Source organism: Acanthaster planci, linkage group LG02 (genome assembly GCF_054643075.1).
Source record: "Acanthaster planci isolate LZ-2023a linkage group LG02, COTS_SCS, whole genome shotgun sequence".
Classification (NCBI taxonomy): Eukaryota; Metazoa; Echinodermata; class Asteroidea; order Valvatida; family Acanthasteridae; genus Acanthaster; species Acanthaster planci.
In genome coordinates this window covers 3,857,477-3,879,986 of record NC_141778.1, presented here as the reverse complement: position 1 = coordinate 3,879,986, position 22,510 = coordinate 3,857,477, and the positions used below count along the sequence as shown (strand labels likewise).

Below are 22,510 nucleotides of genomic sequence, written 5' to 3'. Positions count from 1 at the left end.
ACACTGATAAAAAATTCCAGGTTAAGTTGTCTTAAGACCTCGGAAAGAATGAACAATTCTAACCTTGGATCAAGTCTTTAAAAAAAAAAAAACAGGGTAAAGAGAACAAGCACTAGCAGGCATGCCGACACTTGCTCTCAGGGGAGTTCTATCAGCCTTTTTGAGGCCTATCAGCTCTGCTCAACACCCCCCCATGAGTATAATCCCTCTAATGCCCCCCTGCTCACACTCACCTAAAATACACAGGGGTCGTCTTATAAAACGAAGTCTCCCATAATGCCCTTGGTATCGACTCCTGCAGCCCGCCGACCATATTCTTAAGATGCACTCAACAGTAAGAGTTAATACAATTATGAGTTCCTGCCAAAAGAGAGAAAATAACAAAAAAATAGCCTTCTTAATCATTTTCTGGCATGTCATGTATCTCATACAGCAAATTGTTACCATGGCAGCAAATAGGAAAAAGGACCAAACGCAAACTATATCCTTTACAACATTATTATTAAAAATTACTGCAATAGCTGAAAATGTGAACTTTCTGCCCTGAATGTCTCTGCGGCAGTCAACTGTTGCAAGAATACTCTGGCAGCATTCACACCAGTGTTACAGACAGTGCTGCATTGTGTAGATAATGCGAAGTTTTTCCTCTTGTTTGTGGGGTCGGGTTCAACTTCAGCACTTCCTTCATTCCGCAGCAGCACTGGCAACTGTAATTCAGTTGAAGAGGGGAATCCATTTGGTGCCTTTTTCATTAAGGCAAAGAAATTTATAACTAGAAAAGGGACATAAAAGGGACAAGATTATGCACGGGTTAAAAATTCAAAGACACCTGTGCAGAACCTTTCGAAACCGTATAAGCCTACTGTACTTTGAAGATCAATGCAGAGTGGTGACTCTTTCACTAGAAAATTGGACAATCTTCTTTAGAGGCATTTGCCATTTGAGCTAACAGTCCTCATTTCTTTAATCTAAATAGGAATTTTCACATGCCCTAGAGAGTTTTGGTTGACCTATAGTTTAAATTTTTTCGAAATGCAAAGGACATACACTAGAAACATCAGTCATTAGTGAGATGACATTAGGGACTGACTTCAGTCAAATCCTTGTCCTGTCATCGCCGGCAAAGTGGGGCAAAAGAAAATCACGTCAAGAGCAGGCCAATCAACGGGAATCTGCCTGACGCAGAGCTTCTGACTCAATCTAATGGATTTCAATACCACGGCAACCAACAGCTCAAAAACCATTTAGCCGTCTGATGCTGGCATGCAAACAGGAAGAAAATATCCACAAATAGATGCAAGAGAACTGAAAAACAAGGCATATAAGCACTGTGTGTGAGGCCAAAACATTGACTACAAGTAAACAGCTATAAAAAGGACAGGGCTTATAGTACAGTCAAAATAGCATGTTGACCACGTCAGTGACAGAAGACAAGACTGTGTTAATATATGGAGGGATTAAGCAACCTGAGTACCAAAGACGTACTGAACGTCAATTAAACTTCTTGGTCTCTCGTGGTCCGGGCTGGGATGGGTAAGGACTTTATATGCATTGTGTAATATTGTTACAAAAATGTCTAGATGAAGATGTCAGATGAAATGTTCAGCTCCATTTGGCTTCACTTCACGGAGTGAAACATGTCATCTGTCACCTCATGACTTTTTTCTCACCATTGGACTCATAAATATTCATTATTTGTATACTATCTTCTTTTGGTCCCATATGTAAGTATTAGCTTTTTCCAGACCTGGGTCGATCCATTCCAGCCATATCCTTTTGCTCTGACTTGTACGTCCTTGTATTCGAGGGGGGCATTGCCCAAATCCAGGCTGATTTTCAGGTCATTTCATCTATTTCTACCTATTGGCTCATGTGGAGAAACATCTAGGTTGCACAGCTTCACTGCACCCTTTTTAAGGGGCAGGAAGTCACTGGCTCAGTAATTTCATTCATTTTTTTAATGTCCGTATTCCCTTGTATTCTTCTTTAAACTTTGTCATTTGTCCTCTTATATAGAAAGTCACCAAAACCTTTTGTGTGGCAAGGTAAGTTAATCAATTATTTCAGGTCTTAGTTTTAATACGAGTCGTTGATCTTATTACTGAAATTCTTATCTTGGCAGAATCCTTCAAGGGGTTTTGTTACAATATCCATTGAAACTAATGGGTTCATATGAATGAATGCTAAGACACTTTACAAGCCTATTTTACCAGTAAAATGAAATAGACATTAGCGGATTTAGGGGGACATGCTATTGGGGGCCATGGCCTTATCCCCCTAAAAAGGATCAAAAATACATTTTCTTTTTGTTTTTTTGTTTTGAAAAAAGAACTGAGAGAAAGAAGCAATAAAGTGGTGCCCCAAAATGTGGCCTTACCCCTCACAAAGACCACAAGGGTTGTACAAAAAATATCTGCCCCACTGAGCATCTGGTTCTGGATCCACTCTGGGAAATATAATTTAACGAATGCATGATCTGTGTGATCCTCCATGGTTGGACAAAAATTATTCACATAAGGTTTGGAATGGAAACAAAGAGATCTGATCATGTCATCTGTGAATTAGGGCAACTGGTGTTGACGCTCCTGGCCGAAGAGGAGAGGGTAAGTTAGTGATGCAACAAGGGGCCTCATGCTGTCCAGAAATGGTCAACAGGGGAACTGCATGGTTAAAAAAAGTTTGGCCATATCACGCGAGAAGCACGGATGCACATTCAACAATCTCCAAAAAACAAGCCATCTTGTCCACGACAGGGGAACTAATAAATGAAATGAGGCATCCTCGAGACACAGAAATTGGCTATGTTTTGTCCTGACAGGAGACAAGATTGAGTTGAAATAAATGTTGTAAAAAAGGGAGGGGGCACCTGGTAGCAGCACAAATTATGAAAGCGTGTATAGAGCTTTTTCACCCATGTGACTAAATGTAAACAATACCACCACGTGTGGACCGCCTTGGCCACGGTGATCATATGTATTCCTACGGCTAGCTTCAACTACGTGCAAGCGCACGTGCGAACGCTGCATGCTTGACTAGTTTATCTTGAATAAGTAGATTACCATCACAACACTGTGCACTCATTACCATCACAACACATCAGAGGTCCAGCACGATCGTGAGTGGGAAGGGTTTTTGTTCAAGCTTACAAAGGGCTCCCTCCCCCACCCACCCACCCCCCCCCAGCCTGCCAAATCTCATTAATCACAAAGGGCATTTTTGCATCCCGTACACATCCATATCTCTCTGGTTTCCCGCAATTCGTCAGTTAAGGATTGCTGTTGAATTCTTGTGGGGGTTGGAGGAGAAAAAGCACTGATTGTCCCTTTCAGGAGGCAGTGACACAGAAGCCCAACTGCAGCCGCCAAGCTTTTCACATGGTTGCACAGTGAAAAATTGTGTAAATTTACGCTTGACTAATAGTGTTTGACATATCAAAATATGACAGCTGACTCTGCTGCTGTGGGATATAAATGTTATGAAAAACACAAGACTACCTGTAGTTCCAGAGGTAAACTACTGCAATTTTCCTCTGTTGGTACAGGTGATTTTCTGTTCAAATGCAGTTTTGTAACAGCCAGTAAACATTTTACGAAAAGTGCTTGCCTTTCTTTTCTGTTTATGGAGTCAAATTAGTGCTTGGTAATAGAAAAAAATCAGTGTTTTTCCAATTTTCACATTGGCCAATCAATGGGTAGTTCCTGTTTAAATAAAACTGCACGTCTCATATTGAACACAGTGGCTCTTGCTACATTCTGTTGGGGTCTATAAGTATACCTTCACTTGTCCCTTGTCCAACAATGTGGTGATTTCAGGCTTTAAAAGTGACAGATTGTAACATTATTCAGGACGCAAGTATTGCCTATTGTTTTGGACCTTTGTTGAGATGTACTGGTCAAAATGAGGTAGATGTACTGGTCAAAATGAGGTGGCCGGAACTCACACTGCATCAAATTTCTGAACTCATAGTTGAATAGTCTAAGACAGGCTCTATGAATATGTATCAATATATCCTTGGCCAACGAGTGGTTGCATACAGCATGCACTAAATTATCAATTGGAACCACATAATTTTTTTGTATAATATCAGGTAGCAAAGTTATAAGTAGGCCAGTGTTTCCTTTTGGATTTGTTTTCATTGGAAAACTAACATCATGTGGTAAGGGTAACAAATAGGTAACCTAACCTCCCTTCAACAGCAGGTTCTTGTGGCACTTGTAAATATCAGCATTGCTTCTTGAATGTGTGCCAGGTGAGAGTGCACTGCAGCTCCCACTTCATACCAATTTCTTGATTCTGATTAAAGTTCCAGACTTTGCCACGGAGCGGAGATATTCCAAGAAACAGAAGAACCCCAAGGAGGTCCAAATTGAAGTCTGTGTAATTCAGTGCAAGTCAAGTAGAGGGATGTGGTCTAGGGGGACTTCTGCAGTAGGACTGTCATACAGCAAGACTGCCTTACATAACTTGGAATAATGATCAACTCTCTTGGCATAAATTTCAATCCTGCCTTAAGGTTAAAGAATCTGACTTCCTCTTCAAATATGTCTTCTTTATAGCTGATGATGCCTACATACTTTATCACAACTACATGTACAGTTAGATTCACGATGGGAGCACATTTAGTTACCTAATCCTCGGCATTTTAACTGCTTAATTCCATTGAATTAGTTTTCTTGTAAACATCTTAGCTGTTGCTGCATTTCATCGCAATGTTTTTTGGGGACTTTTGCACCTGTTGTTACCCAAATTAACATGTTTTTATTTCATTTAGATTGTTTTATATTCTTTATTGATTAACTTTGTATGTCCAGATGTATTGGAATAGAAGACCTTCAGGTAACAGTTTTTGGTAAATATTTTTCAGTTCCAGGTTTCATCCTTGTTTTTGTGAGAAGTGCAATTTTTTTTGTATGGTCCAGCTCATATCAATAACAAACATCAAGTGCCATTTATTTTTATTTATTTATTGATTGATTGATTCCTTCCTTTATAAATCCAGGTAGCCCAAACAGTCCGAGCTGGTTTTCATGGGGGCCTTGCATTTTAAACATACAAGCACTGATTTCAAAATTAAAATAGAAATTAAAACAAAAGATGAAATAAAAACCAATTAGGAACAGGGTTAAAACAGGAGCAAAGTCATGCTATTTCAGAATGAATTAATGATAAATAGCTAAACCACAATATAAAGGTAACTTTATTACAATTTAGAAACTCAAAATGGACAAGATCGAAAGGTAAGAGCATATAACAAGGACTAACAAGAGACAAACGAGAGAAACAATACACAGCAAGAACACAAAAATTAAAAAGAAACTTATAGACCATAAAAATAAGGTTCTAAAATCTTAACATATTACAGAAAGATGAAGCATGTTCATAAAAATATGTTAACAGATCTTTCTGAAAATTAGGAAAGGAACGTATCACTCTTTAACTGGGCAGGAAGAGGCTTCCAAATCGTCAAGTTGCACGAGTGACTGCAAATCTGTGAATGTAGTAATCTGTTTAGGCAATGGGAAGTTTTAGAGTGGCACTGTGCCTAGTGACTTTGTAATGTGCAAAATAGGAAAAGAAATCTACCATGGAGTCAGAAGCCACGGTGTTTAAACATTTAAAGACAAGAATACCTTTCCTATAATTGATCCTCTTTGAAAAAGAGAGCCAATTTAGGGCTTTAAACATATCCGCAGATGAAGTGGTAACTGGACACCCAAAAATCAGTCTGCTCTTTTAAGCAATATGCGGAGTATGTTATGACTTGTGACTTTCATATCAGCCCCCCTGTATTATGCAACAGTAATCAAGTTTAAGGCAGAACCAGACACTTAACCAGAGTGCGAGGACTGTTTCTGGGAATACAAAGCCAAATTCTATTTATCATGCATAATTTGCACAGACTGACTTGTAAACATAATCAACACGAGGAGACCGAGTCAGTGTTTCATCAATGACAACGCCTCCTGAAGCATTTGAATGTGCTGACCTCCTCCACTAAGTAAAGAGCCACTGATAAATATGTTCAAGCAATTTGAAGCAACTTTATGTTTTGACCCAATGAGTATGGCCTTAGTTTTAGAGGGATTAATGCTCACTTTATTTCTCATGGCCCAACTGTTTATTCTGACCACAGCCTAATTAAGGTTAGACTGGATCTCCTCTGCAGAAGAGGATGAACTATACATAATTGTGCAGTCCTCGGGGTACATATGTAATTTGCAGTCCACAGGAATGACAGAGGTAATGGCCGTAGTGTACAGAATAAACAGGAGAGGTCCAAGAATTGAACATTGTGGGACATCAGTAATGAGTGGGAGAGAATCCGATTTGACCCTGTCAATGCGCACTGATTGTTTAAGATTAGTTACAGGTAAGATGCAAACCAGTTTATAACTGACCTGGACAAATTCGAGTTATGCAGCTTTTTCAAGAGGATGGCATGATCAACTGAATTAAAAGCCTCATTTAGGTTAATACAAACAAACCCTTGTCATTTGCCTATGATCTATAGTGTTAAGACAGTCAGATCATCCCATGGAAAGTGGTCTCTGTCAAAACCAACGGTCTGAAACCAGATTGACGGGCAGGAATCAAGTTGTGTTCATGGCAATGTGTATATAATGTACTAAGAACTGCACTTTCAAGAATCTTTTAGACAAATGGCAAAATGGAGATTGGCCGACAGTTGTTAACGCTTATTACACTAGAGACTATGGGTTGAGGATCTTAAATTTAGAAATAATTGGCTTAATCATGTGATTTGCTTTAAAAATGTTAGTATGCTTCACTGATGCACAAATTTGTACTTCTGATCTACTGTACCAGAACAGCTGTCGAGATGCATAAGTGTTTAGATTGGCCTGGGAATCATTAATTTTGTGGAAGGAGCTTTCCAGCTTAAACCACCTGTTGTTGCACAAACACCTGTTGATGCTTAACTGAACAAACCACAAATCCCAAACCATGATTTCACGGCTGCTGTTCAAATCTGCAATGTAATTGTAATTTTGCTTCTTAAAATTAAAAATCTCCCCCATATGAATAAAACAGTTGCATAGTGAGTTTGTAATATGAAAGTGTGAAAATGTAAAATGATCCTAATAAACAAATTACCTAAAAATGCATAATAACTGATACTTGTTTCAACAGAGGAACGAACACGTGTCACCTTAATACTGCACTTCCATCCTGAAACACATATTCTCTTTTTTTTCTCGATGATCTTCTCTTTATGAGGCAATCTGTAAAACTTCATTTGTTAGTAAATTTATCAAATAAAAAGTGACTTCAAGATGGATTATTTTCTCAAAGAATATATACATTTTCAGGATGTCTCTCCTCCTTGGAAAAGCAGTGCTGACAAAGGGGAAATTTCCCCAAGGATGCAGGCAGCAAATTGGAGTTGCCAGCTACTAATGTCCAAGATTCACAAACCAAATGGGAGGAAAATCCCACAAACATTTTTGACAAATGACCACATTTTTTATGGCTACCCACTTCCCTTCCAGAAGCTTAGACTAAAGATAACAATCACATTACCAGACATAAAAGGCTTGCCGGCATGGCAACATGTATTTGCCTTTAATAAATGGTTCTATTAGCACGGAGAAAAAGGGTCTATCTATGAGGATGAAACCGTCATTAAATTTCATTTGATAACAATCCCATACACAGGATGCACTTGCATGAGATTTATCAGGGGGAATTACTTGTCCGAGGAAATTGGATACAAAAGAGGTCATTCATTATGGAAAGCTCTCCAAGCGAAGACAATAATTTCCTTCTTCCATCTTTCTGAGAAGGGCTGGAAATCTAAGTTTCAAACAGCCCACAGCTTCAGAGGCAAATTCTTTGAACATTGCAATTTATAAAGTAAAATTTGAACCCCCACCCCAAAAATTAGCTCTAGATGTTTTGCACAACAATTGAGTACAGCATACGTGTATGTTCACATGTTCATTTTATCCTGTCGATTTATAACACTGTTTTCCATGGTGAAACACAGGTATCCACTGAGCCATTTACAATGTAGTTGGCATTCTCTGAAACACATGTGTGGCACATGAGGAACTTTCCTACTAAATTTTCTAATGACCAAAAACAGATTTGATGTGAAGGGCCTTATGTTATTGTCCAGATAAGCATTAAACTGGTGATGGTGTGCAAGCCTTACACATCATCGTGGTTGGACCAAGGAACAAACGAGGTCCACACAGGCCACGTCCACACAAGGCAGTCCCCTTTTTTGGAAAACAGTTTTTTGGCATTTTGGGGCAAGGGTAAGGGTTATCTTGTTTTAAAGTTTGGCATCTTGTAACAAAAATGTGCCCACAACTGCAGCCATGTTGTCTGCGATTCTGCAAAACTACCTCCAATGTTATTTTGACTTCGTTTTCAGTGACAAGGGCACCGTTTCCCATTAACAAACAAACTCAGTGTTCAGTTTCATGAGCTGTAACAAATGAACTGTCGGCAGCCGGTGCACTTTCGCCGGCGAATTGAATAGATTTTCATCATTCAACCTGCCCCTCAGGAAATCGCCGAATGATGCAAACAGTTGCCATAGCAACTGTATCTGGGATTTTAAAGGTTGACCGCTGACTGTAATTTCATTCAGTCAATAGGACACAGGGAAACAACGCACTGGGGCTTTGAAATAGAGACTGTTTTTAAGGTGTCGACTGTTTTATCACGGCTTCATCAGCGATTGAGAATTTGGGAGAAGCATACTTGCTGATAGATGCCTCCCCCCTTGCTCAATGATATGTCACTCGTGCACGCTGGAACTAAACATGAAGCTACAAAGCAGAAATTAACTGCCTGTGAATTATTTAAATCTGAATGTTTCCACAATGTCTGGGCAACCTTGATTACTGAAAAGCAATAGAAGAATTGGCATTTAATAGTAGAGTGCATTTACAGACGAATTGTCTGCTACAATTTCCCTTTGGTCAATGAGCTAACAGAGGCATTCCTTGAGTCGCTTCTCTGCAGGAAGCATCAAACTTTATAGTACATGTATGTTGCAATCTGGGGACCATGCCATGGCAGCTACCAACAAGGCCTCCTGAGCCGAGGTGATGGAAATGAAGCAAAGTACCCTCCTGATGGACACACACATCACTGCCAAATAGAGACGAAGCTGTCAAGCAGTAAATACCACCAGGAAAAATATATTAGTGACCAAACATCAGCTATGATTTTTTGTCCGAAGCAAATTTGCATGCTGATAGTGCATGGGTATGAAACAAACCCCTTACTGGTTATACAGTAATGTTTTTAGAACAAAAATGTTACCGTTTTTATTAAATAAATTTCAGAATTTCACAATTTCAGAATTATTCACATTATCATCAGCACAAATTTGCACATTTTCACTGGTTCTGCTGTCTCCCATTACGCCCTTCTGTCCCCTGCACTTTTGCAGCCGGCACCCGCGTAATTTTTCAAGTCTGCTCAAGGCATGCTCGTTACCATGATGCAATAGCAACATGACATGACAGGGCACGCTAATAGCATGGTTCCCCCATCATGAAAACTTCTCATCACCATCAACTGTCCCATATATCGCGGGCCTGCGAGCTTACTGTACAAACACACATTCGATGCGAAGTCGTTTTAGTCTCAGGTTACATTTCCTAAACATTTTCTTTTAAACGATTGTCTACAACTTGAGGGTTCTTCTTTCAGTGTGCATTACACCTGATTCATCAATGTCTACATTGGATTTTAGACTTCAATTCAAGTCCTCTCTACACTTCTTATAAAGCTGATCAATGCATGTAATGTAACATCACACCTTGTCTAAATGTGACACCTGATTTCTAATTAGCTAGAGAACTCAAATAAACTCTATATAACAATTTCTTGGAGCGCTCCACAATTATAATGTTTTAATATACACTTTATATTCGCTGACCCTAATACACAAGCACAGGGAACACCCACGCCCATTTTGTGCGTGCCTGTATAAAAAAAAAAGGTAAAATGGTTGGACTACGAGAATCACAATCTGAATTATAGAAATGATTAGAATATCAAGAAATCTGTATCACTGTGAGGTCACAGCTTTACATTCACAGCATCATTGTCATTAAATTGCCAAGACTTGTTCTGAATAGCAACAGTTCTGGTGTGCTGAAACCAAACATTTGTAGAACTGAAATGGAACTTTCTCCTCCCACAAATCAGCAGAATCATATTCAAGCCATGCATACATTTTAAACGGTTGATATCAATTCCATGTCGCTCATTTACAAAACTCTTTAATGTCGAGGGGGCTGTACATGTATACCCACAATACAGCCCCAGGTGTTCTTCAATGTGAATGTGACAATTGGGTGCGTCTCTTCATTGACACCATAGAGCGACATACATGCATTGGGCCTAGTTTCTGCACCAGATTTGACGTATTTTGTGGACAGATTACATGTGTGTGACACTTCAGACTGCATGAAAAACTTTGTTCTCTTCAAGTGGCCTTGTCAAGAAAAGAGCACGTTGGTGCACTCTACTGGGAATCCCATCTTTGGGGGAACTTGGACTATTCTCATTCTGAAAATAACACTTTTGATTTTAATGTGAGGGCAATTACCCTGTGCTCACACAGCTGTCTGTTGAACTGCTTAAAGTGATCTGTGCAAAATCCAGCTTCGGCACTGCTAAAGCCAGTCTCGGACAGAAATAATTGAGAACTGGGCAAGGATTGACGAACGGCTGCATCAATATCAGCGTCAATATCGCAGCCGCAGACGGAGAGACCCAACCAGCTGTCTGTCAAGAAGCCGAACGGGGTAACTGGAAATTAAAGGCCGACCAGCCATGGCCGTTATCATAACTGGCCGTCATCGTTTCTAGTAGCCTGTAATTACCCTCACGGTTTATTGATCTAAACTTTATGGATTGTCCTTCTCAGGATGATTGAGAGCACAGAGACTCACTGAGAAGCATCTGCCAAAGACTTCTCATTTGTTTTTCTACATATTTTTAATTGTATCTCTTTTATGAGATTAGGGACAGGCTTTATGTGATCAGCAATCTTGGGCAACGGCATTTGGATAGGCAAGTCATCTCAACATCAAAAGTTGCGTTTTGTGTCTGCTGCATGAAGCATCTTGTCCACAGGGCCATTGAACATGGATGCCGAATCTACATCATTATTCGTAGTGTTGTTACGCCCCAACTATAGCATCAGTCCCAACTATAGTTGGGAGTGTTTACACAAGATTCCAGGAAGATGTTGTGGCCCTCAGACCACACACCGATGATATAAAACTCCAGGTAATTCTCATTGCTGTAACCTTACTACAAAACAGTTCCCCCAAGACCAGTCCTCAGTGACAGCCGGAATGTAAGCTATCTTGGTATCAAAATTGATGACTACAGTTGTTTTTCTAACTGCAAAAAATAAAGCATCTCCATTGGAAAATAACTTAAGGTGTTGTAATAGTATAAATGTGTCATAAATTATCTAAGATATATGTGTCAGAAAATGCCATTCCTCACTTATGAATGATTTGGTCAGAAAGGGAAAACCAGTGGACTGCTGTTACATCTTGCCTGTGATACAGAGTCAGTGATCTGCATTCTGCATCAGTCAGCTATCACATTCAATGACCACAAAAACTCCTTTTCAAGTGGAGAGCTTTAAATGCTGGAATGACACAGCAGACTCCTTTCTATTTCTCAAGACTTCTGTGCCTTATTCAGGGAAATAGATGGGGTCTGACACGTTTGCTTAAAGTGTCAATTATGCAGAAAGAGTTTAACACAAATGTGGTGCAAATGTGTTAACTGACAGTTAAGAAACACATGAAATCAGCCTGCATTACGAGAGAATTTGTAACCCTGTTCTTCACACCCTGGTTGGTTGAATTGATGTGATGATGTCATTTTGACCAATATTCAGCACTGAAACAAATGTCGCCTACCCCCTAGGTTGGCACCTCCTCAATTCAATGCTTCCCTGGGAGAAAATTGTTCATCTCTTATTCCTATGAATTCTGCAGCAGCTGTCCCCTTATCAACTACCAGTAATGACTTTCACCACCAGCAGGGAGTGCAGCGCGATAAATGACAACTCAGAAGGGGGATGCTTCACCTACTTCCTTCCATTGCACGTGACAAATTTTTCGAGGAGCGAGTCAGGACCCCGGCAAATGACAGGACTTCCCCACTTCTCACTCGCAGAACAACACAGTCACGTTTGCCTGGTCTGTTGTCCAAGCCCCCAAGACCCTGACCTAACAACTCTGAATGCCAAAGGGTGTCAAATTTCGAGAGATGATCTCGTACTTTGGACGCAGGAGAAACAAGGGAAGCGTGGGCAGGTGGAAAGGCGGTGAGGATGCACATGGGCACAGGTGTGCGGACACAAGGTGTTATCAAGTGCGCAAAGATGTTCTATTAACACATTCATAAGCTCATCAATTTAATAAACAAGTCTCATCTCACTTTGTTTCATATCTGTAAAGACTAGAGTTGAGGGGTTTAAGACCTAATTACAGGTTTGTATTGAGGAAATTTAACACACAGTACTAATCTCTCAAGAGCTGTGTGCAGAGGTACTGGTAGAGAGCCGGGCTATGTACTTTGAAGTTTAATTAGGTCAGCTTGTTGTCACCAAGAGCATGCATCTCGGTGAGGGAAATGGATCTGAATGATTCTTGTGGGGTAGCATGGTGGAAAGTACACGACTGTGAAATGCAAACGTGTGTCAGGTTCAAAATGGGACCATTGGCTCTCAGGAGAACCAGCTGTGTTAACTTAACCTCTTCAGTCAGGTTGACTTGAACCAACTTTTTATTGGCATCGTTCCGTCTATACCAACTGCTTTTTTAAATCAGTCACACTTGCAAATGTGTGAATAAGGTACCCGTTGTTGCAAACCATTATCAAATTTCTAGTGCCTGGAACCATTTGAAGCAAGATATGGGACGAAGAGAACCCCCCCCCGCCTTCGTGTTGGTTGTTTGCTTGGAATCTCAGGGATTCTTTACAGACTTCTAGGGGGGATGTGTTAGGTAACAATAGTCTAGAGTGTGTATAGGGATTGGACAGGTAAGGGGGGGTACCCCTCTGTCCCATATCTTGTCTGGTATACCTGGAACAGTTTGTCTTTTGTCAAAGTTTACTCAAAACCAAGGAAGGAAGGACAGCTATTCACATTGTGGCATTCTTATGTACAGAGTATAGCCACATTAATGAGCACATCCCGACTAAGTACAGATAGAATTTACCATGCCACAGTTCTAGAAGACTGGACATCATGCCCGTGCACATGTATACCCACACAGTAAAGACATTTCTGTTTATAAAGGTCAGTGTAATGTACAACTTGTAAACATCCTGGAAAAAAAACAAACCAAGTTGGGCTGGGTGGGTGGGGATTACTTGCTTGTTCACTATTGATACACCACAGTGACCACACAGGCATCATGCCTAACATCAAGCAAGACATCAACCGATTTATTCCCCATGTTCCAAAGAACACATTTTTTGCACTGCCTACAGATATGCTCTTCGTTTCTTGCTCCTCCAAGTCAAGCATTCTGATCCACTGCCATGTTGGTAGTTTTGACCGTCAAGTAGGCCTGATTTCTCCCCAATCCACACAGCTCAAAGGCTGCATCTGAGATGCCACAGTCTGATCTGCGTGTAACTAAGTTGACTAACTAAATAACCTCTGTGGCCGAAATAAGACTCTACATCACTGACGAGCACCACCGCCTCCTAAGCCGCAGTGAGTAATACCGACAGCCTTGGCCCAATGTCGCACATTGATCCTCTGCGGTTACAAAATAACTACTTAATTTGTTCCCCTCGACCAGTCTGGGCCATTGATTTACTGTCACGCAGGGGGCTGTGAGACTGCCAGGGGTTTAATGAGCCGTGTAGTCAATTGCCAATCATATTCGATTCATGCCAACGATGGATGATACACATTTACCTTGCTGGATTAGGGATTAATATTCCCTTGTCGCTCGCGCAAAATCACAGCGTGAGAAAGTGCAGAGGGCGGTCAGCTGAAGTAGAAAGATAACGTCCCTCTCCACAGCATAACTACGTGTATAGCGACCACAGCAAAACTCCATTTTCAGGTTGTAAAACTGCCCCAAAACTTGTTCCTTTATTGTTTATTAGATGGCCTGGTATTGGGTGAAGTGCCTACACCTCTGCTGATGTACATTGTACCCCCATTGTATGCATAACTCTGACACAAATGCTGACCAAACTGTGCTGAGGCCAGAAGGATCACGTAAAAAATTAGTTTGGACAACATGTCAATGTATTCTCTAAACACATGGGATGTCTGTACCTCATTTCTGAATTTTTAGATGGATAACGCAATGCATTCCATAACAAAGTTCACTTAAGACACACTGTCCAACAGTATTGGGCTTGAAACCAAGGCACCAGCACTGACTGATATCTCTTTCAGTGAATTTTTTGAGTGAAGTGAACGCACAGACGTACACTGTACATGTATACGTTTGAATGAGAGGAGAGCACCACATTTGGTGTCATGACCCCCAAACCGGCAGGATTATATTCATTTCCAGATCAATCAGATCTTCCCAGGAGACAAACACACTCTCCAATAGGGAAACATCATTAGGCACCCAAACCTCTCTTACATTAGTTTGTGGAAGCATAAATATATATTTCATTTCATGCAGGGCATTGCGAGGAATCTACTTGCACACTTGGTTTCCTCCCCTCCTTGGAAAAATGAAACATAAAAAAGAAAAACAAACGAGAAAGAAAAGAAAATGAGAGAGGGCGGAAAAGGGATAAAAGTTATCGATCTTAATAAGCCTTGGAATTGACACCTTCCACCGTTAATGGGTTATCAATTTGCTGCAATGAGTGCTAATTTCCCCTCCCCCACCGGAAAAACCTGGCAATATACCCACAACTAGGCCTATGGCATAATTCCCACAATGGTAGCATTGCGCAAGGTATGAAGTACAGGCCATGGTGTCCATTTTTATAAAGTGTCTGTTTGACCAAATCTGGTTGAAAATGAGCTTGTTGTCCTGCAGACAGTATGCCCATGCACCAATGACGTAATGCTTTGCTCATGTGTGGGCTTTCTTTGGGGACATCAGACTTAAAGCTCCATAGGAAATCATATATGTAAACAATGCCTAACATCGTCAGTACATAGGACTACTGGAGAACGCATGTACAGGTACATGTATGCCTCGGCCTACCAAGTGGGGGCCTGATCGAGCACCTGTTCTTTAAGGGGGAAGGGAAGTTGGAAACAAGCGTATACATGTAATATGAGGAATATCCCCCTACCAGTGGTGGCTATAGAGCTACTGCTCTTAACGCAATGCAGGTTCATTTTCTGTTTGGAGGGGGGGTTTAATTGTTGAATATGTATTTTGGTTACTTACATTACCTTTTCTCTGGAGCAAATTATGCAATAAACTAAGAATTTGGGGGCAAATGCTGGCTTGTGTTTTGGGGAAGGGGGTAATGAAAAGCACACGCTTATAAAAATTAAAAATCACTAAACCAAACTGCACGAAATTCATTCCATTCATCTAATTTGGACAAAAACCTTGGAAAACAAGATTTGAAGCTTGCATGTATTGCTTAAAAAACAACAAATTGTTGTTTAACACTGAATGCCCCATAGACATGAATCTCATGCACGACACTCTCCCTCTTCACTTAACAGTCACTAGGAACAAAACTTCAATTTTATCAATATTGCTTTTTCCCCTCTGCCATGACAAAGGATTCTGTCAAATGTCTGATGGGACCTAAAATCCGAAGCTTTTGCCATTTGCCCTTCCTTTGTTGTTAATTTGATATGCCACAGCAAGCAAACAGTTCCAACTGCAAGACACAAAGAAATGCTAGTGGCGTTATTTATGGTAGCAGGTTGTAAATGATTTTTATGCTCACAAAGGTGTGTTACATTGTGAGGTGACGCACTTTATGGAATATAGGAGTGCATATTCTCATGACATCCGACTAGTGTGTCAGTCAAATTAATGTATACATCATGTATTTAAAGCTTAAACAGAAGTTTCAGTACACTGTTGAAATTCTAACTACATGTATACGACTTGAAGAACTCATCACCACAATTTGAGTGTAAAAGACCATGTGGCAAATAATGGTTGACAATACAAAGAAATGAAACAGAGAGATTCCATAAAAAGCCTGCACTAAGCGTTGAAGCCTTGGCAAGACCAAACAAAGATTCTATGTTTGGCTTCCAATGTGGGGCACCTGTCTCTCCATGCCCTCCTCGGATGTGCACACATTGTGCAACGTTAGCTCATCTAAACACAACAGGCCTTTCTGCTATTCACAGACCCTTCCTGAATCTGACGAAATCCAACATTATAATTGTGCAACATTGACACACACCGTGCAACATTAGCACATCTAAAACTTACAGGCCTTTCTGCTATTCACAGAACCTTCCTGAATCTGACAAAATCCAACATAATAATTGTGCAACACTGACACACATTGTGCAACATATGCACATCGAAACATTACTAGCCTTTCTGCTATTCACATAACCTTCACGAATCTGACAAAATCCAACACTCTAATTGTGCAACATTGGCACACATTGTGCAACATATGCACACCCAAACATTACAGGCTTTTATGCTGTTCACAGATCCTTCACGAATCCGACAAAATCCAAGGTACCACTTTGGCTCTTTGACAAAAAATTAGGACAAAGATCCCTTCATCTGCGGTGATTAGAAGCTCCCCCTCACCCGCACAGAAGAGACAAGCCAGAGGGAAAACTTTCTACTAGGTGCAATGCGAATATGAAAAGACCACACACAACATTTCAGGAGACCCTGGCTGTGCTCACTTGCTCAGGGCATCTCATGCCAAACATGAATGAACTTGTATGTACGAAGTGTTTTCCCACTCAAAAGATAACAGGAATTCTTCTCATTTCCATAGCTTTCCAAAATCAACCAAAATTTTCCGAACCCTTTTTTGTTGATTTTTGAAGAGTGTCATCAATATTTACAAAAAGAGAGCCAATAGAAATGCTTACTATTCAATAAATTCCTCACTTTCTCTATCATTTTACAAATTTATCTCTACTTTTCCACAATTCTTATAATGTTCGCGGTTAACTGCAACTAGTATAGAAAGGGGTGGGACATTCTAGGCGTGACATCATACTCTATTTTTACAGTGACAGTTATCTGAGCCTTGGACATCAATACCTTAACTAATATTGTCACACATGTTTAGACGTGTACTGTTTTAAATCACTGATTGGATAATGATTCCTTAGCAAATTTATGTCCTCAGCAAACATCAGCAGGGAACCAGCAAGGAAGCCATGTACATGGAGTGAATTTTTGGCTGGTAGCCTGCTTCTGCTCAAGCAAGCATTTTCTGTGCTTTACAGATTCTGGTGCTTAGCAGCTCCGTGAAATTGGCCCAATTGAAGAAACTGGTCTAACTGGGAAAATTGGCCCAATCAGATTTTATTTCGGGCACATAGGCTTCGTACACCAACCGGAGAGCCCAAAACTGGACAAAAGAGCTATAGACCTTACAACAAAAGACCGTACTCCGAACAAAAGACCGAGCTGCTGGGAATTGATAACATTTTTTCAGTTGTCAATAGAGGAGGAAATCCGTCATTGTTTTGAAAGATATTACCACTGTTTGTGGCATGCAGTGCGAGCAGATTACCACCGGGGACAAAAGCGCTCCAGCACTCCAGGGATGAGCGATACAATATCACAGTCATTCCTGTGGGTGTAAACGTCCAGTAAATGAAGTTATGATTTTTTTGAAGAATTTTGAAAACGGAAATGCTTGAAAATATCCCGCTTTTACGTCATGCAACTTCACGTCACACCCGCAAGCAATTGGTTCAAATTGCAACAGTCCATTCAAACGTCAAATGTCACTTACCATTGTAAAGACAAGATGATTGCATGTGATGTATATAGACGATCGAATGATTTCACCATTTGCAGTTTTAGTACTCGTATCCACGGTTGCAAGAATACTGATGATAAGGCACAGGAAAAGCAATAGAAATCTGCCAGAGGGGGAAAAAAAAAGAAACATGACAAAATTGCTCATGGGTTCAATTTGCAATAAGGCTTGGAAATAAATTCCATTGTTCATGCTTCTTCTTGCACTTTGAAGCACAACATCTAAAATCAAACGACAAAAGCTATTACAGAAGTTGATATCAATATATAAAGTCCAAAGGACTGTTTGTATCACAAATTTTAACAACAGTAAACAAATGTAACTGGTTTTGCCGCAAAACCAAGGAAATCCATTACTTCTGATACCCAGCCAGGGAGCTAGTACATCAACTATCAATCAATTATCTAGTTAAGATAGACAAATTATTTATCATATACCGGTACCCCATATTAAAAAGCATCACAGCTCTGGAAAACACTGAATAACATTCCTCCATGTGCTGTGGCTGCTGCTACCATTTAATGCTAAGCTACAGGATGATGTCAGGTGCTTTCCACCCCTTTGCAACAGTTCCGCATTTGCTCTATAAAGCACTTGAGTGGTGACTATTAGTACCTGGGTAAGTAAGCCAGGCAATAGTCTACTATACACCCAGCACAGATACCAGGATGTATGCACCTAGTTAACAACAAAAAACGGTGACAGTCAGCAAAAATAAGGACTGTCAAACAACGGTGAATGGACGAGTGAAAATTTGGCTCTCCATCACGAATACGTAACCTGATCGACTTGATGCATGCAAACGTTACTGTCTGTGATTTCCACCGTGGCAGTCCCAATGGGCGTCCTGGCTCCATACCTTGGTACAAGCTTCACGACCTACATGTATTGCTGACAGAAGTCCCATGAACTGACACTATGTAAATATGTATATGTATGTACTAGATTATGTCTGTGCATAAGAACTCCCTCACCAATTAAAAAAAAGGGATAGGTTGATTGGGCTGACTGCTTGGTTCCCATGTCCAGGATATATTATTATTTCTGAATGTGTTTTTATTCTCAAGTACATGTATACTGCAGAATGCAATAAAAGAGTGACTGCGTGTGGCGTGGTATAAAATGACAGCCTGGTGATGTGTGAAATGACAGTATTTTCACGGTATCAGGTTTTTTGACTATACTGAAGTTGTTCACTTTCAGAGGAGCTTCAAAATAGCTTAAGTTTTAATACTGACAGGCCATAAGATATCATATCATAGGTTCTTGACATGCTCTTACGTTTCTCCTCCTTATAAAAAATTTACAGCCTAGCCAGGTTCTTATGCAGAACCTGAAAATGAGGCTGCAGAGGCCTTGTGAGTAGTCAGACATTGCAAACGAAAGAGCCCAAAATCAGGCTTTGGCCTGATAACTGGTATTCCTGAACCTGGGTCTGAGGTTACCAGCCCTAAGGGCATTTTACAAATCCACAAATGATCACTTCAAACTGTTGTAATGGAGCACTACTGATGCACGAAAACTGTGAAATCTGTCAGCCCATTAGTGACACCTGTCACAGTGTTAAAGTAGGTCAGAACCCAAATGTGTGAAAGCGTCATCCCCGATGAACAAGTAAAAACAGCAAAACCACAAGAACAGACGGATGTTCTGTAAGCCGTAGCCACAGATCAATCAAATTGTCTGGAAACAATGTGATGGATGAAGCCATGAAATTGATCTGATATATCTTCTCCATAATCTCCTAGCAATCCATAAAATACACACCTTCTAACCTAAAGGGCATACAGTGACAGTTTCAGAAACTCAGAATCTCAAATCAACTCCAAAAGCTAATGAAAAATAAACAACCCGTAAAAGGCCAATCTTTTTTCCATATCTTGATGACTGCTGCATTGCTGCATTAACATTTGCGTATAGCGTCAAGGCAAGGATAGCATTTGTGATAATTTATGAAGCAAGCACAAGAGAAGGGGAGTGAATGAAATAAGAGTTCACTGAGCAGCTGCCCCTGCAAATCAAAATATGGCATGTGCTTTTTTAAGGGAAGATGTGGTAAGTAAACAAGTTTGCATTTGATCAGTTTTGGGAAGCACGAAGTGGAGATAAATCCGTGGGGAAAATATCAGGGTGCCATGTGAGCTGAACATATCTGGGACATCTGTCACTTTAGAAGTAAAGCGCAATGCAAAATCCAGCAATTCAGAAATACAAATTTAAGAAATTGAAGTTGTGATGTCCCAGGAAAAAAACAACAACAAATAACAGGGTTCCTTTAAATAAGGCAGCAAAGCAGATGTTGTGGCCAGTGACATGATAAAGCACTGAATCTTGTTGATAAATTGTTCACGCTTGGGTATGGCAGAGGGATCAATAGCACTACCTTGGTTCCATTAGCTAAGAGCTGCTATTGTACTTTCAATCTCTGCCCTTGCATGTTTTCGGGGGGGGGGGGTTGTGCAGCAAATGTTTAGTTTGCAAAGGTACTGGGGTTTTTCTCTTGGTAGTAAAGTGAGGTGGATCTTGATCCCTTTCATGATGACACCGATACTAACTAACATGGGTGGCAATGGCAGATTTGTCGTCAATTGGAGTTAGATTGAAGTGCTCAAGTGTGGTGGCACTTTGGTTTCTGTATATCAGTACATTGACAAGTCCTATCTCGCGTTAAGTCTTGAGCAGGGCTAACTTTAAAATCATGGTGGAATCTCAAAGAAGAATCTCAGTCTTATGAGTGTTCGTGTTGAGTGTTGATGAGTTTAAATGTTGGAGTCTATGAAGTTTGATCATCAATAAAGTCCATCTCTCAAGATACAAGACTAGCTCTAAATTTCAAGCCTGAGATTCAACTGTGAATACGAGTCTAAATGTTGAGTCTGAGTCTGCCAATTAGTCTTACTTTCAAGTCTCACTTTTAAAATTGAGGTGTCACTTAGTCTGAGTCACCAATATAAAAAAATAATGCAAACTGAACCATAAACTACATGTAGGCAAAAAATCTATAGTTTCCACATGTCTGTGATAGCCTCAAGAAGCAATTAAAAAAGCAAAAGGTATTCTGTCGGTTGGATTATTCATATTGATTACATCTCCACACAAATGATAGCTAGCAAGTTTAAATGTAACTCTTGCTTATATTTATCTATTTTTTACCTTGCACATTTTGATAGCGTTATAAATGATTTTTACATCTCGTGAAGAAAAGTAGAATAACAGATTGAAATTTGCCACCGAGCCTTCAGCTGTGACATGAAACCATTTGTCTAATGTCTAATTCTAGGATATTCAGTGACCAGACAGGTCCCTATGAGACCTGCTGTTCATGCTACACAACAGCCCTGCCAAAGCTGGCTCGAATGGATCCCGCGTACTGACACTCCAACATGTCACAAAAGTCTGGCCGGCCCCTGCCGGCAGGGCCGGTGGGGGTGAGTGGTTGAGGAGAAGGACTGGCTCAGGGTGCTTTGCGAGCCTCATCAATGCTGCATTAAGAAGCAACCTGCAAGCTAGACGTAGTCACACTGTGAATACTAACAACAGGACTGCACGCTTGTGTCTCTTTACATGTGACACAAAATCCATCCCGAGCTCTAATGGATCCTTCCACCTGTCCGAGTAAACAATGTATCTCAAATTCAAACCAGTGCAAGGGCATGTAAGAACGCTAGACACACTTCTTTCATTTCCACATGTATGCCTGAACAGAGAGCAGCGCTCTGCTTTTAACTTGCAATTTCTGACATGCTTGGATAGTGGCAAAACAGCTTGAGTGTTTGAAATTAGATACGGAGGTACATTAATATATTCCTATTCGTTCACTAAAGGATAGTTCTCAACTGGTTTATTAAACTTTTAGTGCATTGGCAATGTGATGGAAATTGTTTGACTTGACACCTTTGTGTCAAGCTAAACTACATACACTTTAATGAATGTATTTCAGCATCTGTATGGCAGCTGTGAATTTACACAAACAACAAGGCAGCTGCAGTGCCTGCAGTTTCGTGATCAATTTTTTTATACATTTTGTAGCTGCACAGTTAAAGGATCGCATGTGCACGACATTAAGTCAACATGCTCTTTCTAGGGGAAAAAAAAAGACTGCATATTCCTGTAGTCATCGAGCATCTCAGGTATTAAACATGTTGCATCAACTTTTGAAAAAAAAAAAACCTTTGCGGGAGGAATGACAAAATACACAATGCAAACAGCTGGAGTGATCGTTCCCGTATTTAACTGAATAACAATGCAGGCATGTGCAGCAATGGCAGATACTGCTGCAGGGTTATGGCCCAAAAATCATTCCATACATATTTGAACAACCTGAGTCAGATATTCAATGTAACAAACAGAAAAGACCATTTACGCTGTAGGCTTTTCATCGCGTGCACATTCTGTAACCTGGCTTGATGAGCACGTGCATCTCAGGGTCAACCGTATCATGAATAAGCACATTTCCTGAAAAAGAAATTTTTGATGCAGAAAAGTTCTAAATTTTTTCAGAGCAAGAGTCCTGCAAGTCACACAGCTGCTTGATGTAGGTCATTTGTGCTAAGTC

The 22,510-nt window shown here is 40.4% G+C and overlaps 1 protein-coding gene across 17 annotated transcripts in view; it reads right to left on the bottom strand.

Moving 5' to 3' along the window:
- Nucleotides 1-22,510, bottom strand: part of LOC110975339 (potassium voltage-gated channel subfamily KQT member 1-like) — a 160,288-nt gene that overhangs the window by 28,021 nt on the left and 109,757 nt on the right. For all 17 annotated transcript variants that reach the window (XM_022227748.2, XM_022227747.2, XM_087133411.1 and 14 more), the window contains 2 exons: nt 17,929-18,058; nt 234-360 (listed from right to left, as the gene is read on the bottom strand). In XM_022227748.2, coding sequence (XP_022083440.2) covers nt 234-360; nt 17,929-18,058 — 257 coding nt within the window. The remainder of the gene's footprint in view (nt 1-233; nt 361-17,928; nt 18,059-22,510) is intronic.